Source organism: Dipodomys spectabilis, unplaced genomic scaffold (genome assembly GCF_019054845.1).
Source record: "Dipodomys spectabilis isolate Male_0828 unplaced genomic scaffold, ASM1905484v1 ptg000019l, whole genome shotgun sequence".
Taxonomy (NCBI): domain Eukaryota; kingdom Metazoa; phylum Chordata; class Mammalia; order Rodentia; family Heteromyidae; genus Dipodomys; species Dipodomys spectabilis.
The window spans coordinates 27,928,655-27,948,347 of NW_024870696.1; the positions used below are offsets into that span (position 1 = coordinate 27,928,655).

A 19,693-nucleotide genomic window follows, 5' to 3' on the forward strand; every position below is an offset into this window, starting at 1 on the left:
GCTTTTCACAGCTGGAGTTGGGGTCATGAGAGGACTGACGATTCACACCTCCAGCTGTTGCCTGGCTCTCGAATGACCTGAATTTACCTTGCCAGAAGCTCAAGACACATACTGAGACCTACCGAGACCTACCGAGAAGCTCAAGACACATACCGAGACCTACCAAGACCTACCGAGAAGCTCAAGACACCTACCGAGACCTACCGAGAAGCTCAAGACACCTACCGAGACCTACCGAGACTTACCGAGAAGCTCAAGACACATACCGGTCAGACCTTTCACAGCATTCCCAACGCCTTATCTTCTGTCTAATAAAATAAGGAAATGTTATTATCCAGTAACAAGGAGAGACGACGATTTGCACACCAGCGCCCCTTGTCTTTTGCCCTTTGCCCTGCCGAGGTGACTGGCGGCGTCCTAAGATCCCATGAAGCCCACTTATTTTTTTAACAAAAATACCCTCTTGGCTGTGTTAAGCTGATTAGATTTTGGCCTGATGAATATGCTGTCTTGCCTTGTTTCAAAAGTAACTCAAAGTAGCTTAAGGAAAAATACGGTTCAATAAGATAAAAACCTGATTGAGTTAAGGCTAATAGATAATTACAGTTGCCCTAAAATGTTACTGTCTAAAAATAGCACTTGCTTTATAGAGTCACGGGGAGGGGACAGCCGTGAGTGTGCCAGGCACTGGAGGTCACCCTTATCCCCATTGTAGCCTTCTCTAGCTTCCTACCACACGTTACTCCTTAACTTCTTTGATGCTTATTCTCCAACATTAGATTGGAAGTTTCAGGAAAACGGAGATCTTGTTCACTGCTGTGTCTCCAGTACCCAGAACAATGCCTGCTGTAGACTCTGTGCTCCATCCTTACTTTTGAATCCATTGTAAATTAATGAATTGATAAAAGGCTTCCAGGATCCTAATTACCGAATGCCCCGAGGAGGAAATTGCCTGTCAGCCTGAGGTTTAGCTTTTCAAAAGCCCACACTGAGTACTGTTGTCTATCCATCAGACCCTGAATCTTTCTTCCTTTTCTGCATGGGGAGGGGGGAGGGATGCCCACCCATTAGACAAACTTTGACTGCAAGAATTAGAATAAGAAAGAATAATAAGGAATTACTGGGCACTGAAGATTTATTGATAATACTTATTCTAGCTTCAAGGCTGAGTACATCTCTGTGGTCAGTGTTACTATTATCCTTATTTGAAATATGGGGAAGTTGAGGCTTAAAGGTGCTAAGTAATATACCTAGGAGTCATATAGTTAGTAGGTAATGCAGTATATATGTATTTGGTTTACCTACTGCTATGTAACAAACCACCCGAAATGCAATGGTTTAAAACAATCCATTGTTACTTATCTTGGTTTAGTGAGTGGAAGGGACTCGGCTGAGAGTTCTCTCTTCTGGACCTCTCATATGGTTATACATAGGTGCAGTGAGATAGAACTGATCTGAGAGTCCCAGATGGCTCCCAAGCCAGGATTTCAACTGATGACTTTGCTCTTTTCTCTCTGTCTCCATGTGACCTTTGCACGTAGTTACCGTGACCTCAGGACAGAGCTGTGCGTCGGCAGACGTGTCTGTGTGACCGGCTGTGTGGGTGCTCGCTCTGTCAGTCCCCCTGGAAGTCTGCTGGGTACAGGGAACCACTCAGATTCTATGGGAGAACATAAATACATGTGAAGAGCAGGCTCACCAGAAATCCCGTTTTCAAGCCAGACATCATGAACCCTGGCTGAGCTGGCAGGTGATGTATGCGCAAGGCATCCTGATGGGGAGAGACTGGTGACCCGCAGAGCCCTGGCCCTATTCAAGGGTTACTTGCCACTCAATGCCAGCTGACTTTGCCTTCCAAGACTACAGGCCCCAGGGCTGAGAAGGTAGCTCAGTGGTAGAGCGCTTGCCTTGCATGCATGAGGCCCTGGGTTCGATTCCTCTGCACCACATAGCAGGAAAAAAAAGCCGGAAGTGGTGCTGTGGCTCAAGTGGTAGAGCACTAGCCTTGAACTGAAGAGCTGAGGGACAGTGCCCAGGCCCAGAGTTTAGGCCCCACGACCGGATCCTCCCCCCCCCCCAAAAAAAAAAAACACTACAGGCCCCCTGTGCTGTATCCTCTGAACTTTCGAGGGAATCTAGTTCCCTTATTTTTGGAAAAAAGAAAAAACCCAAAAATAAAAACCCCTGAATTGGAAGATGATGGTAGTGGTCTAGCTCTCGGGCTGCAGCTGGGGCCGCTGCTCCAGAGCCTGGGGGTCATAGCCACACGCCTTGGCACAAAGTGCCAGGTCTTCCTGGCCTGGGGGGGGCCTGACCACATGTCCTGTCCCCCCGCACACACTCACGGCTGGAAATAGAATAAAACCAAGTCCTTGCTCTCTGGGAAGAGTCAGCAAATGAGTGAACATACAAAATGTCAGATGATGACAGGGATGGCTGGATCGAGACTCACTGTGTTCATACACTACTTGGTTGAATGGTGGCTCCTTTGCACAGCTACTTAAAGAGGAAAAAGCATTATCAGATATAAAAATCATTAAAAATTCCCGACAGCACCAGATACCTTAAACAACAGTGAGAGCAGGCCCAATAGCAGCAGATAGTGAGGGCAGGCCCGACAGCACCAGATAGCATGAACAACAGTGAGGGCAGGCCCAATAGCACCAGATACCTTAAACAACAGTGAGGGAAGGCCTAATAGCAGCAGATAGCATGAACAACAGTGAGGGCAGGCCCAATAGCAGCAGATAGCATGAACAACAGTGAGGGCAGGCCCGACAGCACCAGATAGCATGAACAACAGTGAGAGCAGGCCCGACAGCACCAGATAGCATGAACAACAGTGAGGGCAGGCCCAGTAGCACCAGATAGCATGAACAACAGTGAGGGCAGGCCCGACAGCACCAGATAGCATGAACAACAGTGAGAGCAGGCCCGACAGCACCAGATAGCATGAACAACAGTGAGAGCAGGCCCGACAGCAGCAGATAGCATGAACAACAGTGAGAGCAGGCCTAATAGCAGCAGATAGCATGAACAACAGTGAGAGCAGGCCCAATAGCAGCAGATAGCATGAACAACAGTGAGAGCAGGCCTAATAGCAGCAGATAGCATGAACAACAGTGAGGGCAGGCCCAATAGCAGCAGATAGTGAGGGCAGGCCCGACAGCACCAGATAGCATGAACAACAGTGAGAGCAGGCCTAATAGCAGCAGATAGCATGAACAACAGTGAGAGCAGGCCTAATAGCAGCAGATAGCATGAACAACAGTGAGAGCAGGCCTAATAGCAGCAGATAGCATGAACAACAGTGAGAGCAGGCCTAATAGCAGCAGATAGCATGAACAACAGTGAGGGCAGGCCCGACAGCACCAGATAGCATGAACAACAGGGAGAGCAGGCCCGACAGCACCAGATAGCATGAACAACAGTGAGAGCAGGCCCGACAGCAGCAGATAGTGAGGGCAGGCCCGACAGCACCAGATAGCATGAACAACAGTGAGAGCAGGCCCAATAGCAGCAGATAGCATGAACAACAGTGAGAGCAGGCCCAATAGCAGCAGATAGCATGAACAACAGTGAGAGCAGGCCCAATAGCAGCAGATAGTGAGGGCAGGCCCGACAGCACCAGATAGCATGAACAACAGTGAGAGCAGGCCCAATAGCAGCAGATAGCATGAACAACAGTGAGAGCAGGCCCAATAGCAGCAGATAGCATGAACAACAGTGAGAGCAGGCCTAATAGCAGCAGATAGCATGAACAACAGTGAGGGAAGGCCCAATAGCAGCAGATAGCATGAACAACAGTGAGGGCAGGCCCGACAGCACCAGATAGCATGAACAACAGTGAGAGCAGGCCTAATAGCAGCAGATAGCATGAACAACAGGGAGAGCAGGCCTAATAGCAGCAGATAGCATGAACAACAGGGAGGGCAGGTAAGCCCCAGGGATGCAGGCAACGGCTTCCCTGCGGTCCTGTCATGTCAAGGCCCCCCCACTCGGCTGACTGGTCACTTGGGATTCATCTTGAGTATCGCAACCACCACTGTGCTTGTCCTATGGTCCCCTGCCCTCCCCATCCTGCTGGGGGCAGGGGGGTGGTGACCTCCTTGCTTCCCAGGCGCTGGGCCTACCCTTAGTACCACCTCCTTGTTTGACTGTTTTGTAAGTTTACTTAGCAGTAAACCAAGTAAGGTGGCATACATAAATGCATGTGCTTCATTTTAGGGGGAGTTCTTCATAGGAGTGTAATACTGCCTTACGTTTCTAGGGCACTGCAGAAATCTGGTTGTGAGGCATCTCATTCCAGAAGCATATTCCCCATCATGCACATACACACATGAGGCATTGTCCCCTGCATCTGCACATAGGGCTTTGTGCGCTTACCCCCAGCAACTTACATAAAGAGGGTGCATATTTATCATCGGCAGGCACCAAACATACAAGTTCCCCTACCACAGCTCTATCTCTAATATCTGCCTTTCTGTGTGCTGCGGTTCTGTCTGGCTCACTTTTCTGCCTAACTTCCCAGCGGTTGAAATCTCCTTGTCTAGTCAGTCTTCTGAGATGCGTGGAACAAGATGAGGCCATCTTTCTTTCTGCCGCTCGGGAGCACACACATGTTCCACTGCATGCTGGAAATGCCTGAGCTCTAGACCAAACCACAGGATGCTGTGGGCAGATCAGCCTCTGATCTGTCTCACCTCTGGAAACCTTGACTTTCAAGCTGTGTCAGAGCCCTCCCCCAACCACAGCAACCAGGACTGACCCCTACGCAGGGAGAATAGTCGCCTCTGGTCACAGGTGACTGCCCCGTGGCTTGTGTCCTGGAAGAATGATTGACTACCTGAACAGGTGTCACTGTCTAGCCTTGTCAGAGGAGGGACGGGGAGAGGGGCTGTTAACTCAGCAGGCTGGCAGGAGTGGCCAGAGGTTCTGAGCAAATTGAGCAATTTACAAGATCTGCTCTTTATCTTCAACTGGTTATTGGCTGCCTATGATTATTTGGATGGACGGGGCAAGGCTTTTGTTTGGACGTGAAGTTAAATGGATATGACTCTTTAAGCCCTCTTTCAAATGCAACCACCATTAAATTTTTCCACAGTTTCCGATGCTTGCTTTTTTTCCACATAGAGGAAGTTTCCCATTTGATCGGTCCAGTCCATCATTGTTTTTCATTTGATGGATTCTGCTTTTGCTGTTAAGTCTAAGAACTTTGATTGTAGTTACTGATGTGGGTCTTGAACATGTTTTTCAAGTGTTTGAGCTATTCTAGTACTTTTGCCTTTCCAAATCAAGTTTAGCTGAATCTTGTCTCTGCAGAAATCAGCTTGTTGATTGCTGGGTTTGGGGGCTCATGCCTGTAATCCTAGCTACTCAGAGGCTGAGATCTGAGGATTGAGGTATGAAGCCAGCTCCGATGGACAAATCTGAGAGACTTAGCTGCTATGAACCACCAAAAAGCTGGAAGTGGAGGTGTGGCTCAAGTGATAGAGTACTAGCCTTGAACAAACAAACAAAAAACTTAAGCAAGAGCTTGGGCCCCTGAGTTCCAGAAAAAGAAAAGAATTCTGTCCATTCCTCAGCCTCAGTGCGCGTGTGCTTTGTGTCCTCTAATTTAGCACACATCTGGAGGCTTTTCAGAGTTTTTCACAATCAGCGCCTCTCAGCATCCATGCTTACTTTCCAACTGTGGGCGACCAGAGTTCACGGACCCAGTCCACTTTATCTCCCGCAGATGGTGCTGCGGAGCTTTTCTCAGAGGAGGTGAGTGATCTATGGTAGAATCAGAACACTCTTTGCCTACGATCCTCTTCTCACCCCCACCTGGTAACTGGTATCCTGTATTGGTCCTATCCAGAATGAGCATTCTCAGGCCGATGGGATCACTTCAGACACCTCGGGGCAGGTTGATGGGGCCTACGGTGTGGTGTAACCTTCCGTATCCCTTCTTCGCTGCTCACCATCCTCATAGCAGGGTGGTTATCTGAGAGCTACCTGAGGTTCCCCATGGTGATAGGCTGTGCAGATTCCTTCAATATGGGGACATCTTGATTCCATTGTCTTCCCACAACCCACCCTGGGCCTGGTGAGCAGGTGTAGTTGGGATGAGCAGCTAGGCCTCCTGATTTGTCTCAGCAGTCTACGATTTGTGTCGCCCATCAGCTGCAGTTGGGGAGAAAGGGCTAATGGCAAGAAGTCACTCAGGAGAGGACCAAGAAATGAAGGCCCCCTACCCAGAAAAGAAGACGAGTTGGGGTGCGTCAGGAAGGTCTAGGACTGCAGCCGCCCATCCTGCCTGTGAGTGGGGAACACGGGAGGGAGGCGGCGAGGGGGCAGGGGGTTTGGGACGGGATGTCTGTCACAAACGGAGGGGGCAGGGGGTTTGGGACGGGATGTCTGTCACAAACGGAGGGGGCAGGGGGTTTGGGACAGGATGTCTGTCACAAATGGAGGGGGCAGGGGGTTTGGGACGGGATGTCTGTCACAAACGGAGGGGGCAGGGGGTTTGGGACGGGGATGTCTGTCTGTCACAAACGGAGGGGGCAGGGGGTTTGGGACGGGGATGTCTGTCTGTCACAAACGGAGGGGGCAGGGGGTTTGGGACGGGGATGTCCGTCACAAACCGAGGGTTTAGCAGTCTGGAAAATGTAGCTGGTGATCAACTACAACTTGAGGCACTTGGGGACATACCTAAATGAAAAGCTGTGTTCTGGGGCTGGGAAGCACTGTAGGAGTAGAGAGGTGGTTCACTGTCCACACTGAAGCTCGGGGGAGTGTCCGGTGGGGGGGGCTAGATGGTAGGCTGGGATGAGCCCTCATGCCGGGAGCCAGGACCCCCACTTAGGCAAAGTTGAACTTTCCTCTTCTCGGGGCCAGCAGGACAGTTTTGTCAGTGGAGCTCAGGGCAGGGAGCATCGTGGTGACCAGCTCTGCCTCTCACAGTCCCCATGAGGTGCGTGAACTCAGGTTTCCTGGGGATTGGCTTTCTTGTTTTCAGCATGAAGTTGTGGGCTCAATGCGTCTCTCTCGCTTGATTTTAAGCTGACATTCCAACCCATAATAATCTGGCTAAAATCCTACTCCCCTCCCCTGTGTTCACAGATGAGAGCACTTGGAAGCTGTTAAGAATTAAGTAAAAAAAAAAAATTCAAAAGGAAAAGCATTGTTGATTGAAGAAGATGAGTGACAAAGCATTCAGCCCTTCTGCAGAACAGGAGGTGTGAACAGAACACGCTGGAGATCTCCACATCTCTATTAACTATTGGTATTTACCGTTGGTAGGAACTAATTAACCATTGGTGTTTTTTTGACCTCTCCTGGGAATTGGTGGTAACCAATCTCCAACCATGATCCAGTGCTATATACATTAGGGAAGCACGGAGAACAGGAAGTAGGGCCGGAGAGAGAGGCACACACAGACCCCCTGACCTAAATCTACTGTATTTGACATTGAGTCTGTTCCCATGTCCTCTGACACAGCTGGTGCTTGGACCTGACAGGCTGCCATTCCTGATGCTTCCTGCAGTTTGAGAAGGCCCTACCTCACATCTCCACTCAGAATGTCCGTGACATGCGTGTAAGCCAGCAGGTTAGTGCTCATTCAGCGACTGAACGCGGAGATTCCTTCCAGTGCTCCCTGCCCTGGCTGAACAAAGATGGAGAAGAGTGTGCGCAGGTAGAAGGTGGTAACAGAAACGGGTGACTGTGAACTAGCGAAGGACTCTGCGGCGTAGGAGAGGAGAGGTCAGGACACTTCCTAGCTTCTGCCTTCCTGTTACAGGAAGTGCCTCCCACCCCTCCAGCCACTTCCTCACCCCACCGCCTCTGCTTCACTCTGGAACCCAGTGTTCGGGAAGCAAGCTGGCTCTTCCTCTGTGTGTCTGCTCTTCTCCGGGTCCTTCCACCGTGCTGCCTGATGCTGCTGAACAGCTCAGGGAGGCGAGGGGTCTGGGCTGGACACTCCCGCCCTGACACAGGTCAGCACGCAGCTGGAGAAGGGCACTTGCTGGCACAGATAGGGATGGTGCAGAGCTGTGCTGGATGTTAACTGGGAGCTGTGCTGGATGGCTGACTGACTGGGAGCTGTGCTGGATGGCTGACTGGGAGCTGTGCTGGATGGCTGACTGGGAGCTGTGCTGCATGACTGACTGACTGGGAGCTGTGCTGGATGACTGACTGACTGGGAGCTGTGCTGGATGGCTGACTGGGAGCTGTGCTGCATGGCTGACTGACTGGGAGCTGTGCTGGATGGCTGACTGGGAGCTGTGCTGGATGGCTGGCTGACTGGGAGCTGTGCTGGATGGCTGGCTGACTGGGAGCTGTGCTGGATGGCTGACTGACTGGGAGCTGTGCTGCATGGCTGACTGACTGGGAGCTGTGCTGGATGACTGACTGGGAGCTGACTCTTTTTTTGGGGGGGGGGGTGTCAGGTAGTGGGGCCTGAACTCTGGGCCTGGGCACTGTCCCTCAGCTCTTCAGCTCAAGGCTAGTGCTCTACCACTTGAGCCACAGCGCCACCTCCGGCTTTTTTCTTTTTGCTGATGTGGTGCTGAGGAATCGAACCCAGGGCTTCAGGCATGCAAGGCAAGCACTCTACCACTGAGCCACCTTCCCAGCCCATGGGAGCTGACTCTTATCTCCAGTTAACCACCAGAACACTGGAAGTGGCACCATGGCTCAAGCAGTAGAGTGCTAGCCTCGAGGTGACGAGCTGAGGGACAGCGCTCAGGCCCAGAGTTCAAGCCCCACAAACAACCAAAAAAAAAACCAAAGATCTGTGGCTGTCTACCCCGGCTGAGCCTGCCCTTCTGTTATTGTCCCCAGGGCCTTGACAGACTGCAAACCACAGCCCAGTCTCTGAGACAGATTGCTTGACAGTGACTTCTCATGACCGCCATCCTCCCCGCACCCCCAGGCCCCAACAAGATAGGAAAGCTCTGCAGGCCTCCAGCTGCCTGCCCTGCCACCCTCGGCCTGTCACTCAAATCAGTGGGTGACAAAAGCAACGACTTTGACATTGAAGTCGGCCTTTGGTGTATTTGATTTCCCACAAACCCACCATGACCTGCGATTGTGCAGTGAACAGTTCAGACTTCAAAAGGGGCCTCGTAAAAAAGCCCACAGGACCAGGCGCCTCCCGTCTGAGGAGATGCTGTTCCAGCTCCTCACGCCCTCTGACACTCCGCTCCCGATGGCTGCTCTCTAGCAGTGTCTCCTCATGGCTCTCTTTTGGGGCCCTCTTGGGGTTAGAACGTTGGCCTCCCCCCCCCCCCCCAGAAGAATCTGCATTCTCAACCAGAAGTCCTGCCTCTGGCCTGAGACCTTCTGCGCTCATCAGTCTGAATTTATGAGTTTTTCATCCCATGGTGGCAAAAGATTAGACACAAAGATGATTTCTTAGTACTCAGTACCATCTTGTCCTTCTACCTAGGAGCCTAGAAATCGTCATAATTTTCCCAGGTAGGTAATTCCCCAGTTTGATTCCACCTTCAAGAGGCAACTTTCTGAGATTGAGAGGGTGGAGGAGAGAGAGAGACATTGATCCTCCGTGGAAGGCAGGAGGGCCGAGCTGCAGCTTGTCTATAGTCGAGAGTCCTCCCATGCCGTTTGCTTGCCCAGAGTAAGCCTCCTTCTGCTCTGTACATTTAGGATGGCATTGTTTTCATGACCAGCGCCAGCGCAGCGTTAGGAAAGAATAGTCGTCACCAGACTCCGGTGTAGTAGTGATGTGTGAGACGTCAGGACTGGAGCATGCCGGCCTCCCTGCGGCCGCCCTTCCAGCCTCCCCACCACTTCCGCTGGGCGCGACGAGAGGCAAGAGTCCCACTCCTCCAACGTGTCCTTTCGCAGTAGAAGAACATGCGGAAGCTTCCTTTCTCTTGGAGACTGGACTTAACCAAACTGAAGATAGAAGCAGGTTGTGGACCTCTGTCTGCTAACGTGCACAGAAAGTGCAACAAACAGCTTTCAGTGTCTCACAAGCTTTCTTGAGCCAATTGGGACTGAGAGAGAGAGAGAGAGAGAGAGAGGAGAGAGAGAGATACTCAGAAGAGCCCAGCCTGTTGAGGTGATGCACTGGGCGTGCATAAGTCCTAACCCTGTCCATTACCAGGGTTACTCCCTCTCCTCTGTTATAGCCAGGGTTATTCCCTCCCCCCCCCCCCATCCGATTACTCATTCACAAAGATATCAGCTCATTTCCACGGGATCATTATACTTATTACTACTAATGATGATGACACTAAAGATGACACCTCCCCTGCATTACTATAATTACAGTCCAGTAGAACATTTTAGGAATATGATTAAATGTTTTCTGTCCGCAGAAGCTCATGTTGGAAGGCGTGGTCCCCGTGTAGCAGCACTCAGGGATGGAGACTGGTCCGTGATGGGATCTGGAGGGCTGTGTCCCTGTGAATACATTGATCCACTTCCATGGAGGGAGGCCTCTCTTCCTGCTGGCTGATCACCGTGGTGAGTGGCTGTTGCTTGCTCCACATGCCCGGCTGCGATGTTCTGTCTCGCTACAGGCCCAAGGTGACAGGACAGCACTGAGCAAATTCACCGAAACAAAGCCTGTGAATCCACGTGCCAAAGGCAGCCCTTCCTACTCTAGATTGATTTCTCTCGGGTATTTTGTCACAGGGACACCAAGAGGACTAACCAAAACATGGGGGGGGGGGGGGCGGGAATAGACAGGCTTGTATCTCAAATGAGAAGCATGATGGAACTCCAGGTAAATGAAAGCCTCGTATGAACCCCACTCTGGAGTAGATGATACTTGCCGTGTCTGAGAGCAGCCCTGTGGTATGAGGCTCAAGGATCTCCAACAAATCGGGATAGAGGAGATCAGAAGCCCAGCAAAAGGATGGGCATCGTATCTGTAAATGAGCAAGAAGGGGGGTGATGTCCTCACCCGGAGGGAGGAGCTGACCAGGAGTAGCTGGGGCTGCAGGACCCTTGCACGAGCCCTGCGGGCCCTGTCCTCACAGGCGGGCAGCAGCCGCTGGCCCCAGGCCGCCCTGGGGCGGAGGGCAGGAAGGGAGGCTGACCTAGGCCACGGCAGTGGGAGCTTTGAAGGCATGCATCAGAAAGTTGTGGGTGGAAACCTGGGGTTCACGCTTTGCTTCTTGAGGCTTCTCAGCTTCAGCGGGGGTGGGGCATCTCTCTCGAGAAGCCGAGAGAGGCTCAGCTTAGGGTGGTGTTTCCCGTGACTGTGGAAACGCTATAAAGAGAAAGTCGGCTTCCCTTCTCCCCAGCAGTCAGCAGCCCGGGTCCCATCCCCAGCACTCGGGCCTCCGTGGCCTAGCAAAGAGGGCGCGCGTTGGTGCTGGGGCTGTCCCTGCTGCCGGAGCCATGCAGCAGCCCTTGAATTACCCACACCCCCAAATCTATTGGGTGGACAGCGCTGCAAGCTCTCCCTGGGGCCCGCCGGGGGCCGTTTTCCCTTCTCCGTCTTCTGTGGCTTCAAGGACTGGCCAGAGGAGACCACTCCCGCCGCCACCGCGGCTACTGCCACCGCCACCGCTGCCGCCGCCACCGCTGCCGCCACCACCGCCACCGCTGCAGCAGAGGAGAGACAGCAACTCCGGCCTCTGGCTCCTGATGATGTTTTTCATGATCCTGGTGGCCCTGGTTGGATTGGGGATGGGCTTGTACCAGCTCTTCTATCTCCAGAAGGAGCTGGCAGAACTGCGTGAGGTAAGCGGGCAGCCGGCTGGCGCTCTGGCATCGGACGGCTTCGCTGCAGTGGGAGTTGGGCAGGACTGCTGCAGAGAGGTTTCAGCTCCCCCCCCACACACCTGCTGTATTAGGAATGGATTGTTCTGGTCACTCTGTTTTATAGGTGGAGAAATGGTCCTGAGTAGTGAGGTGCTTTCTGAGCAACATCTCTTCCTTCTGCAGTTGTCAGGTCTCCCTGCTCAGCATTCCATCTAGAGGCAGGAAGGAAAGGCGTGTGGAGGACTGCTTAGCAGTCAGTTTGCTCGTGACCGTATTGGATCTCCTTGAAAAGCCGCAAAAGCCGGCGCTGCTCCAGTCACAGCACTGAGGGTCAGCAAGGAAAAGGTCCATGGAGGCGAGAATTTGGGACATTTGAATTGCTGGGGCTGGGTTATTCGGCATTTCTGCTTGAGTATCTTCAAATTTGTGACACAACTTTTTCTCTTTTGCTAGTCTGTCAGCCAAAGGCACACAGAATCACCTTTGGAGAAGCAAATAGGTGAGTCCTTTTCTGCGTGAGCATTGAGCTCCCAGTCAGATCTCAGCACTGAGCCATGGAACATTTTGAGTGCGTTCCCAGGGTTGGGCCCAGGCTTACTTGGAAAGGGTGCGAAGTGTGACCGCTGGCTCAGTTCCTGAAACTGCTTTAACATTTCCGTGAACTTGGTGTCACCAAGTGCTGCACATACATTCAGAGACGCTCCTGTGGCTTGCGTGAGGGTCACACTACAACTGGATGTGGCCTACCTGCCACCAGCCCGGCCTTCCTAGGGCATCTGAGTGCCGGAACCCGTGGCGATGGCTGTAACTGGTAGGGAGTTTCTGAGAAATGCTTCTCTGTTTTGAAACCAATGATTAACCTTTATTTAGAAACATTTTATCTGATAGGACTAAGTTACTTTTTTTAAAGCAAGCCATCAGTTGCCCACCTTAGTATCGGACTTCTGCAAGGAGAGCGGGGCTGAGGCGTCCTCGCTGTCCTCTGGCGCTCTGCCCGGCTTCTCTTGCAGAGGCTCAGGCTTTCTTGGGTGATAATGGAGATGCCGGCCGCAGATGCAGACAGCTGACTTTACAGACTTTTAGGGTGTCTGTGGGAAGCCATGGGCAGATATATTTTAGTGTATACCTCATTGCTTTTAACTCAGATTCGCTGAACTTATGGGTTTGGTTTGAGATGGGAGCTTAAAGTACATCTGGTCTAACCATCTCATTTGTCGATGAGGCAAATTTGGGGATAGCCTGAGATCTGGTTATCACAGTGGGGTTAGAATACAGTCCCCGATCCTTTGTTACCTGTGGGGCTTGCCCACACACAGGCCGCTCGCTGCCTCTTGAACGAGAAGACTTCCTGCTTCTCTACAACAGCTGTGCAAAGAGAAATAGATGCAAGATCCCTCTACAGGGGAAATAGGTCTTATGCTTGTAAACCCGCAAGGCATCAAAAGACCATGGACACCATTGGCTGTCTATCAGTAGAGCGGGTTCTAGGCTCAGAAAGGCCTGCTGCCGTTCCCTGTCCGCTCCTGCCCAGGAGTGTGGGCGCCTAGAAGAGGTGCCACGGGGCTCCCTGAGCCTAGTGCTGGCTCCAAGCCAGGTAGACCGCATGAGCCCGGGGAGAGTGGAACTATTTGCTAGAAAAGGAAGTCTGTGGAGGAGGGAGGTGGGTGAAGCCAGTGCCTAATTACTCACCCTTCACCCACTCTGAGCAGGCATCTGGTGGTAAGAGGCGGCGAGCGGATGAGTCAGGTCTCCCCAGCCGCCCTGGACGGACCTCAGTCCGATGAGTTACCCCACCCAAGCCAAGACAGTGGCTTTTCAAATTCGTACATTCACAAACAACAGAAAAAAACCATCAGATTTACAACAAGAAAAGACTGCCAGGGACGTCAGAGGAAAAGGAAAAGTCCTCCTCAAACTGTGTACAGCCAGTAGGTGTGAAGAGGGCTATTACTTTTCCAAAGACCAGTTTGAAAACACAGATCAAGGGGATGCTATTTCATTTTTTTCACCTTTTTTCCACACTAGTTGATCACTTATTATTTTTTCCAATCCTGGAGCTTGAACTCTGGGCCTGGACACTGTCCTTGAGCTTTTGGTGCTCAAGGCAAGTGCTCTACCACTTGAGCCACAGCTTGCTTGCTTGCTTGCTTGCTTGTTTGCTTTCTCTCTCTCTCTCTCCCTTCCTTCCTTTCTTCTCTTCTTTCTTTCCTTCCTTCCTCCCTCTCTCCCTCTTTCTCTTTTTCTTTTCCTTCCTTCCCCTCTCTCTTTCTTTCTCTTTCTTTCCTTCCTTCTTTCTTTCTTTCTCTCTCTCTCTCTCCCTTCCTTCCTTTCTTCTCTTCTTTCTTTCCTTCCTTCCTCCCTCCCTCTTTCTCTTTTTCTTTTCCTTCCTTCCCCCTCTCTCTCTTTCTTTCTCTCTTTTTCTTTCCTTCTTTCTTTCTTTCTTCCTTTCTTTCTTCCTTTCTTCCTTTCTTTCTTTCTTCCTTTCTTCCTTTCTTTCTTTCTGCAGTTTAGTGGAGATAAGACTCTTAAGGACTTTCCTGCCCTGGCTGGCTTCAAGCTGCAATCCTCAGATCTCAGCCTCCCGAGGAGCTGGGATGACAGGCAGGAGCCTCCGGCCACCCTCCCAGTTCACTTACTAATTTTTTAAAAGAATGTTAGAGGTTATCTTTAAGTAGTTGTACAAAGGGGGTTTTAATTCAACATGTCAATTTGTGAGTGCACTTCTTAGAAGGAAGGCTGTTGGGCTGGGTGGCTGGAGTACAGGGTAATGTGTTTGCAGATGTAACAATGCAGTTCCCTCCCCAACAGCTAATATAGCCACTAAAGAAAGAAAGAAAGAAAAAGAAAAAGCATGTACTAAAGGCTTGAAACTGTTGGTTTATTTTATAACCCTATCACCATAAGTTTACCTTGTAAAAGAAGGAGAGACAATGGCCATGGATTGAATATAAGTATTTCCATCGGTCCTTCATAATAATTCAGAAGAATCCCCACGGTCTGAGAACAGGAGCTCATTAAATAGATGAGGGTGTGTTCAGACAAACACAGCTTTCGCAGCTGAAACCCACACAGCAGATGGACACGGAACGCCACGAGGGCTGTGCCTTTTCCCGAAGGCTCTGCTTGGCCCAGAATTGACTGTGTGTTCTATCCTATGTTCTTAGACAAGAACTATCACAGTTTACACAGTGAATTTATCTTGGAAAATGCTGTGATGGGTGGTTGACTTTTTTCATTTCTTTTTTTCCACAGTTAGTTAACTGAATGTTTCTTACGTGTTCTTAGAATGCTTTCCATCGTCAGGCTAGGTGTTGAGAGTGACAGGAAGAGGAGGAGACCTCTGACCTCTTCTCGTGAACCTTGAACCTTTCAGGGGAGTGGAGAAATGAAAGTGAAGCAAGCCAATAGAATTTCAAATTATCCTAGCAGGGGGCGGCAAAGCAGAATAGTCCAGAAATTCTCCTCCCAGGGATGGGAGTCTCCCCAAATGAAAGCTTTGTGTGTGCTGTGAAATGGAGAGAGAAACACTGGGGTAATGTTGGGTCAGGAAACCAAAGTCTAGAGTACGTTTCTGCTGTATATGCTGCCGATATTGATAAGGGTGTCTTTTATCTGAACCGTGTTACCGTGGGCTCTGTGTGGGCTGTGAAGGTACCCTCGGGGCTGAGTTCCATCTCCTGCTTGTGTGTGGCTGACGGGCCGATGGGCAGCTGTGGTTTGCAGTATGGGAATCTGAAGGAGACTCAGCGTGCCATCCTTGTCCAGAAGAAAGCTTAGGGACCGTGCCTGGGAATAGATGCCGGTTCCGTGGCTCAAGAGTCCAGCATGGCTCTGCTTGGGGTGATGTTGGCGGGAGACCAGACAGCTTGCAGACCTGCTGTGAGTTGATAAGTCCAACCACAGTCCTGAGAGCGACAGGCACCTTCCTGGGATCAGTCTAGAAAGTCTTCGTTGAATTCATGGCTAAGTCGTAAGTTTTCTACCTGGGATGAAATATTGGAAGTCAGAGAAATAGTGTCTATTTTGAAGGAAGAAAAGCCCTGTGGACATTCACTCTTTCTGCTTCATTTGATAAGCGCCTTTACTAAAGGCATGCTCTGTGCACAACCTAGGGCCAAATACTCTAGAAAATTCTACACATGGTAAGGAACATACATGTCATTTGGGAGAGCAGGAATCTGACCATTTTTTACAAAAAGGGAGTTAGGGGTGACATAATGGACGGTCGCAGAGGAGCGTTAGGTTTATAAGAAAGATAATATTAGGCTAAAAAATGAAGGGATTTTAGATGGTCCTCACTGATTGAAGTTTGACACAGGATCTCTCTGTGAGAGACTTCTCCCAGGCAAAAGCCAGAGCATGAGCCAAGGCCAAGAGGCACGGGGGAAGGGGTGTATTCAGGTCCTAGGATTCCTGGAGTGTACGAGTGTACAGTGGGAGTGTGGGAGACAAAATAAGCCGGGTCACGTGATGGGGTCAATTGGCATGCTCAGTGAGGCGCCCTGCCGGTGTCTCCGGTCTCAGTGAGATGAGGGGATCTTCCACGGGGCGAATTGTAGAGCGTCAGGGGAAGACGCGTGTGGCTCTGAGCCGAGTTCACAGTCACCATCAGACCCTGCAGAGTCCTGCGCTGGCCGTCCAGAGCGGAGCCCTGGATCTAAGGCTGGGAGGTGGATGTCCGCCATCTCTGCCACTAGCCACCCACCTCCCAAGATCAGCTTGGAGCCCAAAGGTGCCAGCAGTTCCTACCCCAAAGGGACATAGCAGGTCCCACCCAGAGTCGCGGATAAGACAGCTCTGCAGGCATCCGTGCTTGCATTCATTGCGTTGTCTTGTGACATTATAATGTGTGCAACGATCAACCTCACTTTGGCTTATTTTTTTAAACCCTCTGCTCCTGAAGTACAGCTGCCTCCGAGTACTAAAGTTGGCGTGTAGATTAACACATGCGTATGCTTTAAAAATAAACTTTCAAGAAAACGAGCACCTCATTTTTCCATGTGTTCTTTCTCCCAGGCCACCCCAGCCCACCTTCCGAGAAGAAGGAACCAAGGAAAGCTGCCCATTTAACAGGTCTGTGTCTAGAAGGTACGGGGGGAGTTGGGAAAACCTCGGGCAGAAGGCGAAGGGCTGCTTGGTTTCTTCCCATTACGGCTGGGGGAAGTCGCTGCTTTCTGAGGGGACAGCCCTCAGAACCCAAGACCAGCGACACGTGCTAGTCAGGTGGACGTCGGCCCCTCGTGTGGGCAAGTGCGCAAGCGGAGCCGTGGAGCTGTGTCTCCACGCTGAGCTCCCCGTCTGCCATTACAAAGGCGCTCGGGGGACTTTGATTCAGGCCCAAGAGGAGTGGGGAGAAGGTGAATGATAAGCTGACCTAGAGGAGGAGACATGCAGCTCCCGCTCTTGTCTTTCAACCTGTGAGGATGAAGAGAAATGGTATGGTGGGACTTGAGTATGGCTCTCCTACTGTCTACCACAAAAACCTGAAAAGTAGATAACTATTACAAAAATTGGTATATCATGACTTCTGCTCCTGTAATAATTACCTGGGCAGAGACGAGAGAAAAATCCAGTCAAGCCTGGTCTGTGGTAATGCCTGTATTCACGGCTACTCCGGAGATGAAGCAGGAGGTTCATGGTCCACGACTCTCCCAGGCAGAATCATAAGACCCTATCTGAAACATAAACTAAGAGCAGAAGGACTTGCTGACATACCCGCCCTGAGTTCAAGCTCTAATCCTTCCAAAGAGGAGGAAAGGGGAGGGGATGGAAGGAGGGAAAATGGAAGGAAAGAAGGAAGGAAGGAAGGAAGGAAGGAAGGAAGGAAGGAAGGAAGGAAGGAAGGAAGGAAGGGAGGGAGGGAAAGAGGGAGGCAGGCAGGCAGGCAGAAAGGAAAAGAGGGAAGGAAGTGAAAATCCAGTTTAGTCAGTCAACACTAATTGGGCATCTGCTGTTTGTGAGGTTTTGTATAATACATGGTCCCTGCCTCTCAGAACCTTGCAATCTAGTAGATCGAGAGAGGTCCATGGCAACAGTTTCTGTAACGGGGATAATTCTTGAAGTTCTGCATATCAAGCCACAGAGGAAAGGGATGTGGGTTTTCTTTTAAGTTGAGGAGCCAAAGACTCACTTCTGTGAGAGGCTGAAGCCAGTGGCCTGTGATATCCCTTCCAACCTTGTACGTCCTTGGATTTCCCTTTCCCTTTGTAAAGGGATTTCAAAGCCTAGCAATCTGGGCACTGGTCCTGAAGATCATCAAATCTTTGTTCCAGAGAGCTGAAATGATCATATTAATTTTCACTGTGATTTACTTGTTTCCCTTGTGAAGATGATAAAGTTGATGCCGGCAATTTGACAAAGATATTGAACTCAATGATAGATACAGTTCCAAGCCCTCAAACTGTACTTTGCTGTCTGTGTTACTCTGGATCAAAAGGGCGCTCAGCCAGCTAGGTACTGAGGCACTCCTGGTGAGCACTCTCTGTTGATTTGTTTCAGGCAATCCCAACTCCAAATCCACCCCCCTGGAATGGGAAGATACCTACGGCGTTTCCTTGGTTTCTGGAGTGAAGTACGTGCAGGGCAGCCTTGTAATCAATGATACCGGGCTGTACTTTGTCTACTCCAAGGTATACTTCCGGGGCCAATCCTGTACTAATCAGCCACTGAGCCACAAGGTCTACACAAGGAACTCTAACTACCTCCAGGATCTGGTACTGATGGAGGGGAAGATGATGAACTACTGCACCAGTGGCCAGATGTGGGCGCGCAGCAGTTACCTGGGGGCCGTGTTCAGCCTCACCACCGCAGACCACTTATACGTCAACGTGTCGGAACTCTCCCTGGTCAACTTTGAGGAATCTAAGACATACTTTGGCTTATATAAGCTCTAAGGAAAGCCCTTTAGGATGGTCTCCATGTGACTCCTTGTTATAGGTACTGGGAATAGTGTCGTGAGGGTCTTCTTGAACCTGATTGAGGTCAGGTGAGAAGAATACGAACCACAGAGACCTTGAGACCACAAGACCCAGCAGGTCTGGGGCGCACCAGGCCGCCCGAGGTTGACTCCCCAGGAACGGGAGCTCTGAGCAGCCGGTGACGATGCGGAGGCCTCCTCCGGCGGTGTAGACACAGCACAAATGCCCCAGAGCACTGGCACACGCCGCAGGAGTCTTAACCTGCCGGCCAGGGTGGGTGTCCTTGCTACCTCAGGGGGCTGGCCTTCAGAGGCATGGGTGACGCGCGGAAGTCTTAAGTAGGGAAAAGGAAGGCGAGGCTTCAGTGATAAGCTAAAGAGACACAAAGAGGTGGCTGACTTTGGCAGCTCTTTGCTTCTAAGTAGACTATCCCGGGCTGCTAGTGATAGTGAGCAGCGGAAGGACCTTTGGGGGAATTCAAGCCCATTTTCCACCTAGAGTGTGTACTGCCAGAGCAATTTGTGTGTGCGAGAGAGAAGCAAAGAGGGAGACAGAGATCCTGGGTAACAGAAGTGGAGAGAACGTGGATTATTTTTGTGAAGCACACAGTAGGACTACATGCTGGAGTAGGGTAGATTTTGAATTCTTCTTTATCATCAGCTCTGCTAGTCCTCAGACCTCTTTGACTGGTCAGTGACCATAGCTTTAGAGATATTTATATCAATTTTGTGCATTTTAAGGAAGACAAGACATGTAATAAAAGCTATAATTTTCAGAATATGAATATATTCTGAATGTAATCTTTAGATTTGATTTGTTTTGCTCATTGTTTCTTCTGTCCGGGTTTTCATTCATAATGACTTCAGGCCACGTTAGCATGAGCTGAGGTCTAGGTCGTCAGTTGTTCCGTCTGTCCTGGGCTCTTTTCTTATTCCTCTGCCATGTGGCCACCAACCCAGCTCCCCTGTATTTGACGGCAGCTGTCTCCTCCCCGGGGCAGATGCTGTCATGTAAGAGAACAGCACAGGTTTGGGACTGAAGCACCTGAATCA

The 19,693-nt window shown here is 50.8% G+C and overlaps 1 protein-coding gene across 1 annotated transcript; it reads left to right on the forward strand.

Moving 5' to 3' along the window:
- The first annotated feature begins 11,205 nt into the window (after positions 1 to 11,205).
- Faslg (Fas ligand) lies at positions 11,206 to 19,423 on the forward strand. Its single transcript, XM_042674468.1, has 4 exons — positions 11,206 to 11,703; positions 12,178 to 12,223; positions 16,741 to 16,797; positions 18,223 to 19,423. The coding sequence occupies exons 1-4, from the start codon at positions 11,359 to 11,361 to the stop codon at positions 18,615 to 18,617; spliced, it is 843 nt and encodes a 280-aa protein (XP_042530402.1). The 5' UTR covers positions 11,206 to 11,358; the 3' UTR covers positions 18,618 to 19,423.
- Positions 19,424 to 19,693: the final 270 nt, after the last annotated feature.

Coding starts and splice junctions, on each gene's coding strand:
- Faslg (XM_042674468.1), top strand. CDS start 11,359: ATGCAGCAGCCCTTGAATTACCCACACCCCCAAATCTATTGGGTGGAC. Junction 11,704..12,177: donor AGCTGGCAGAACTGCGTGAG/GTAAGCGGGCAG, acceptor CTCTTTTGCTAG/TCTGTCAGCCAAAGGCACAC. Junction 16,798..18,222: donor GAAAGCTGCCCATTTAACAG/GTCTGTGTCTAG, acceptor GATTTGTTTCAG/GCAATCCCAACTCCAAATCC.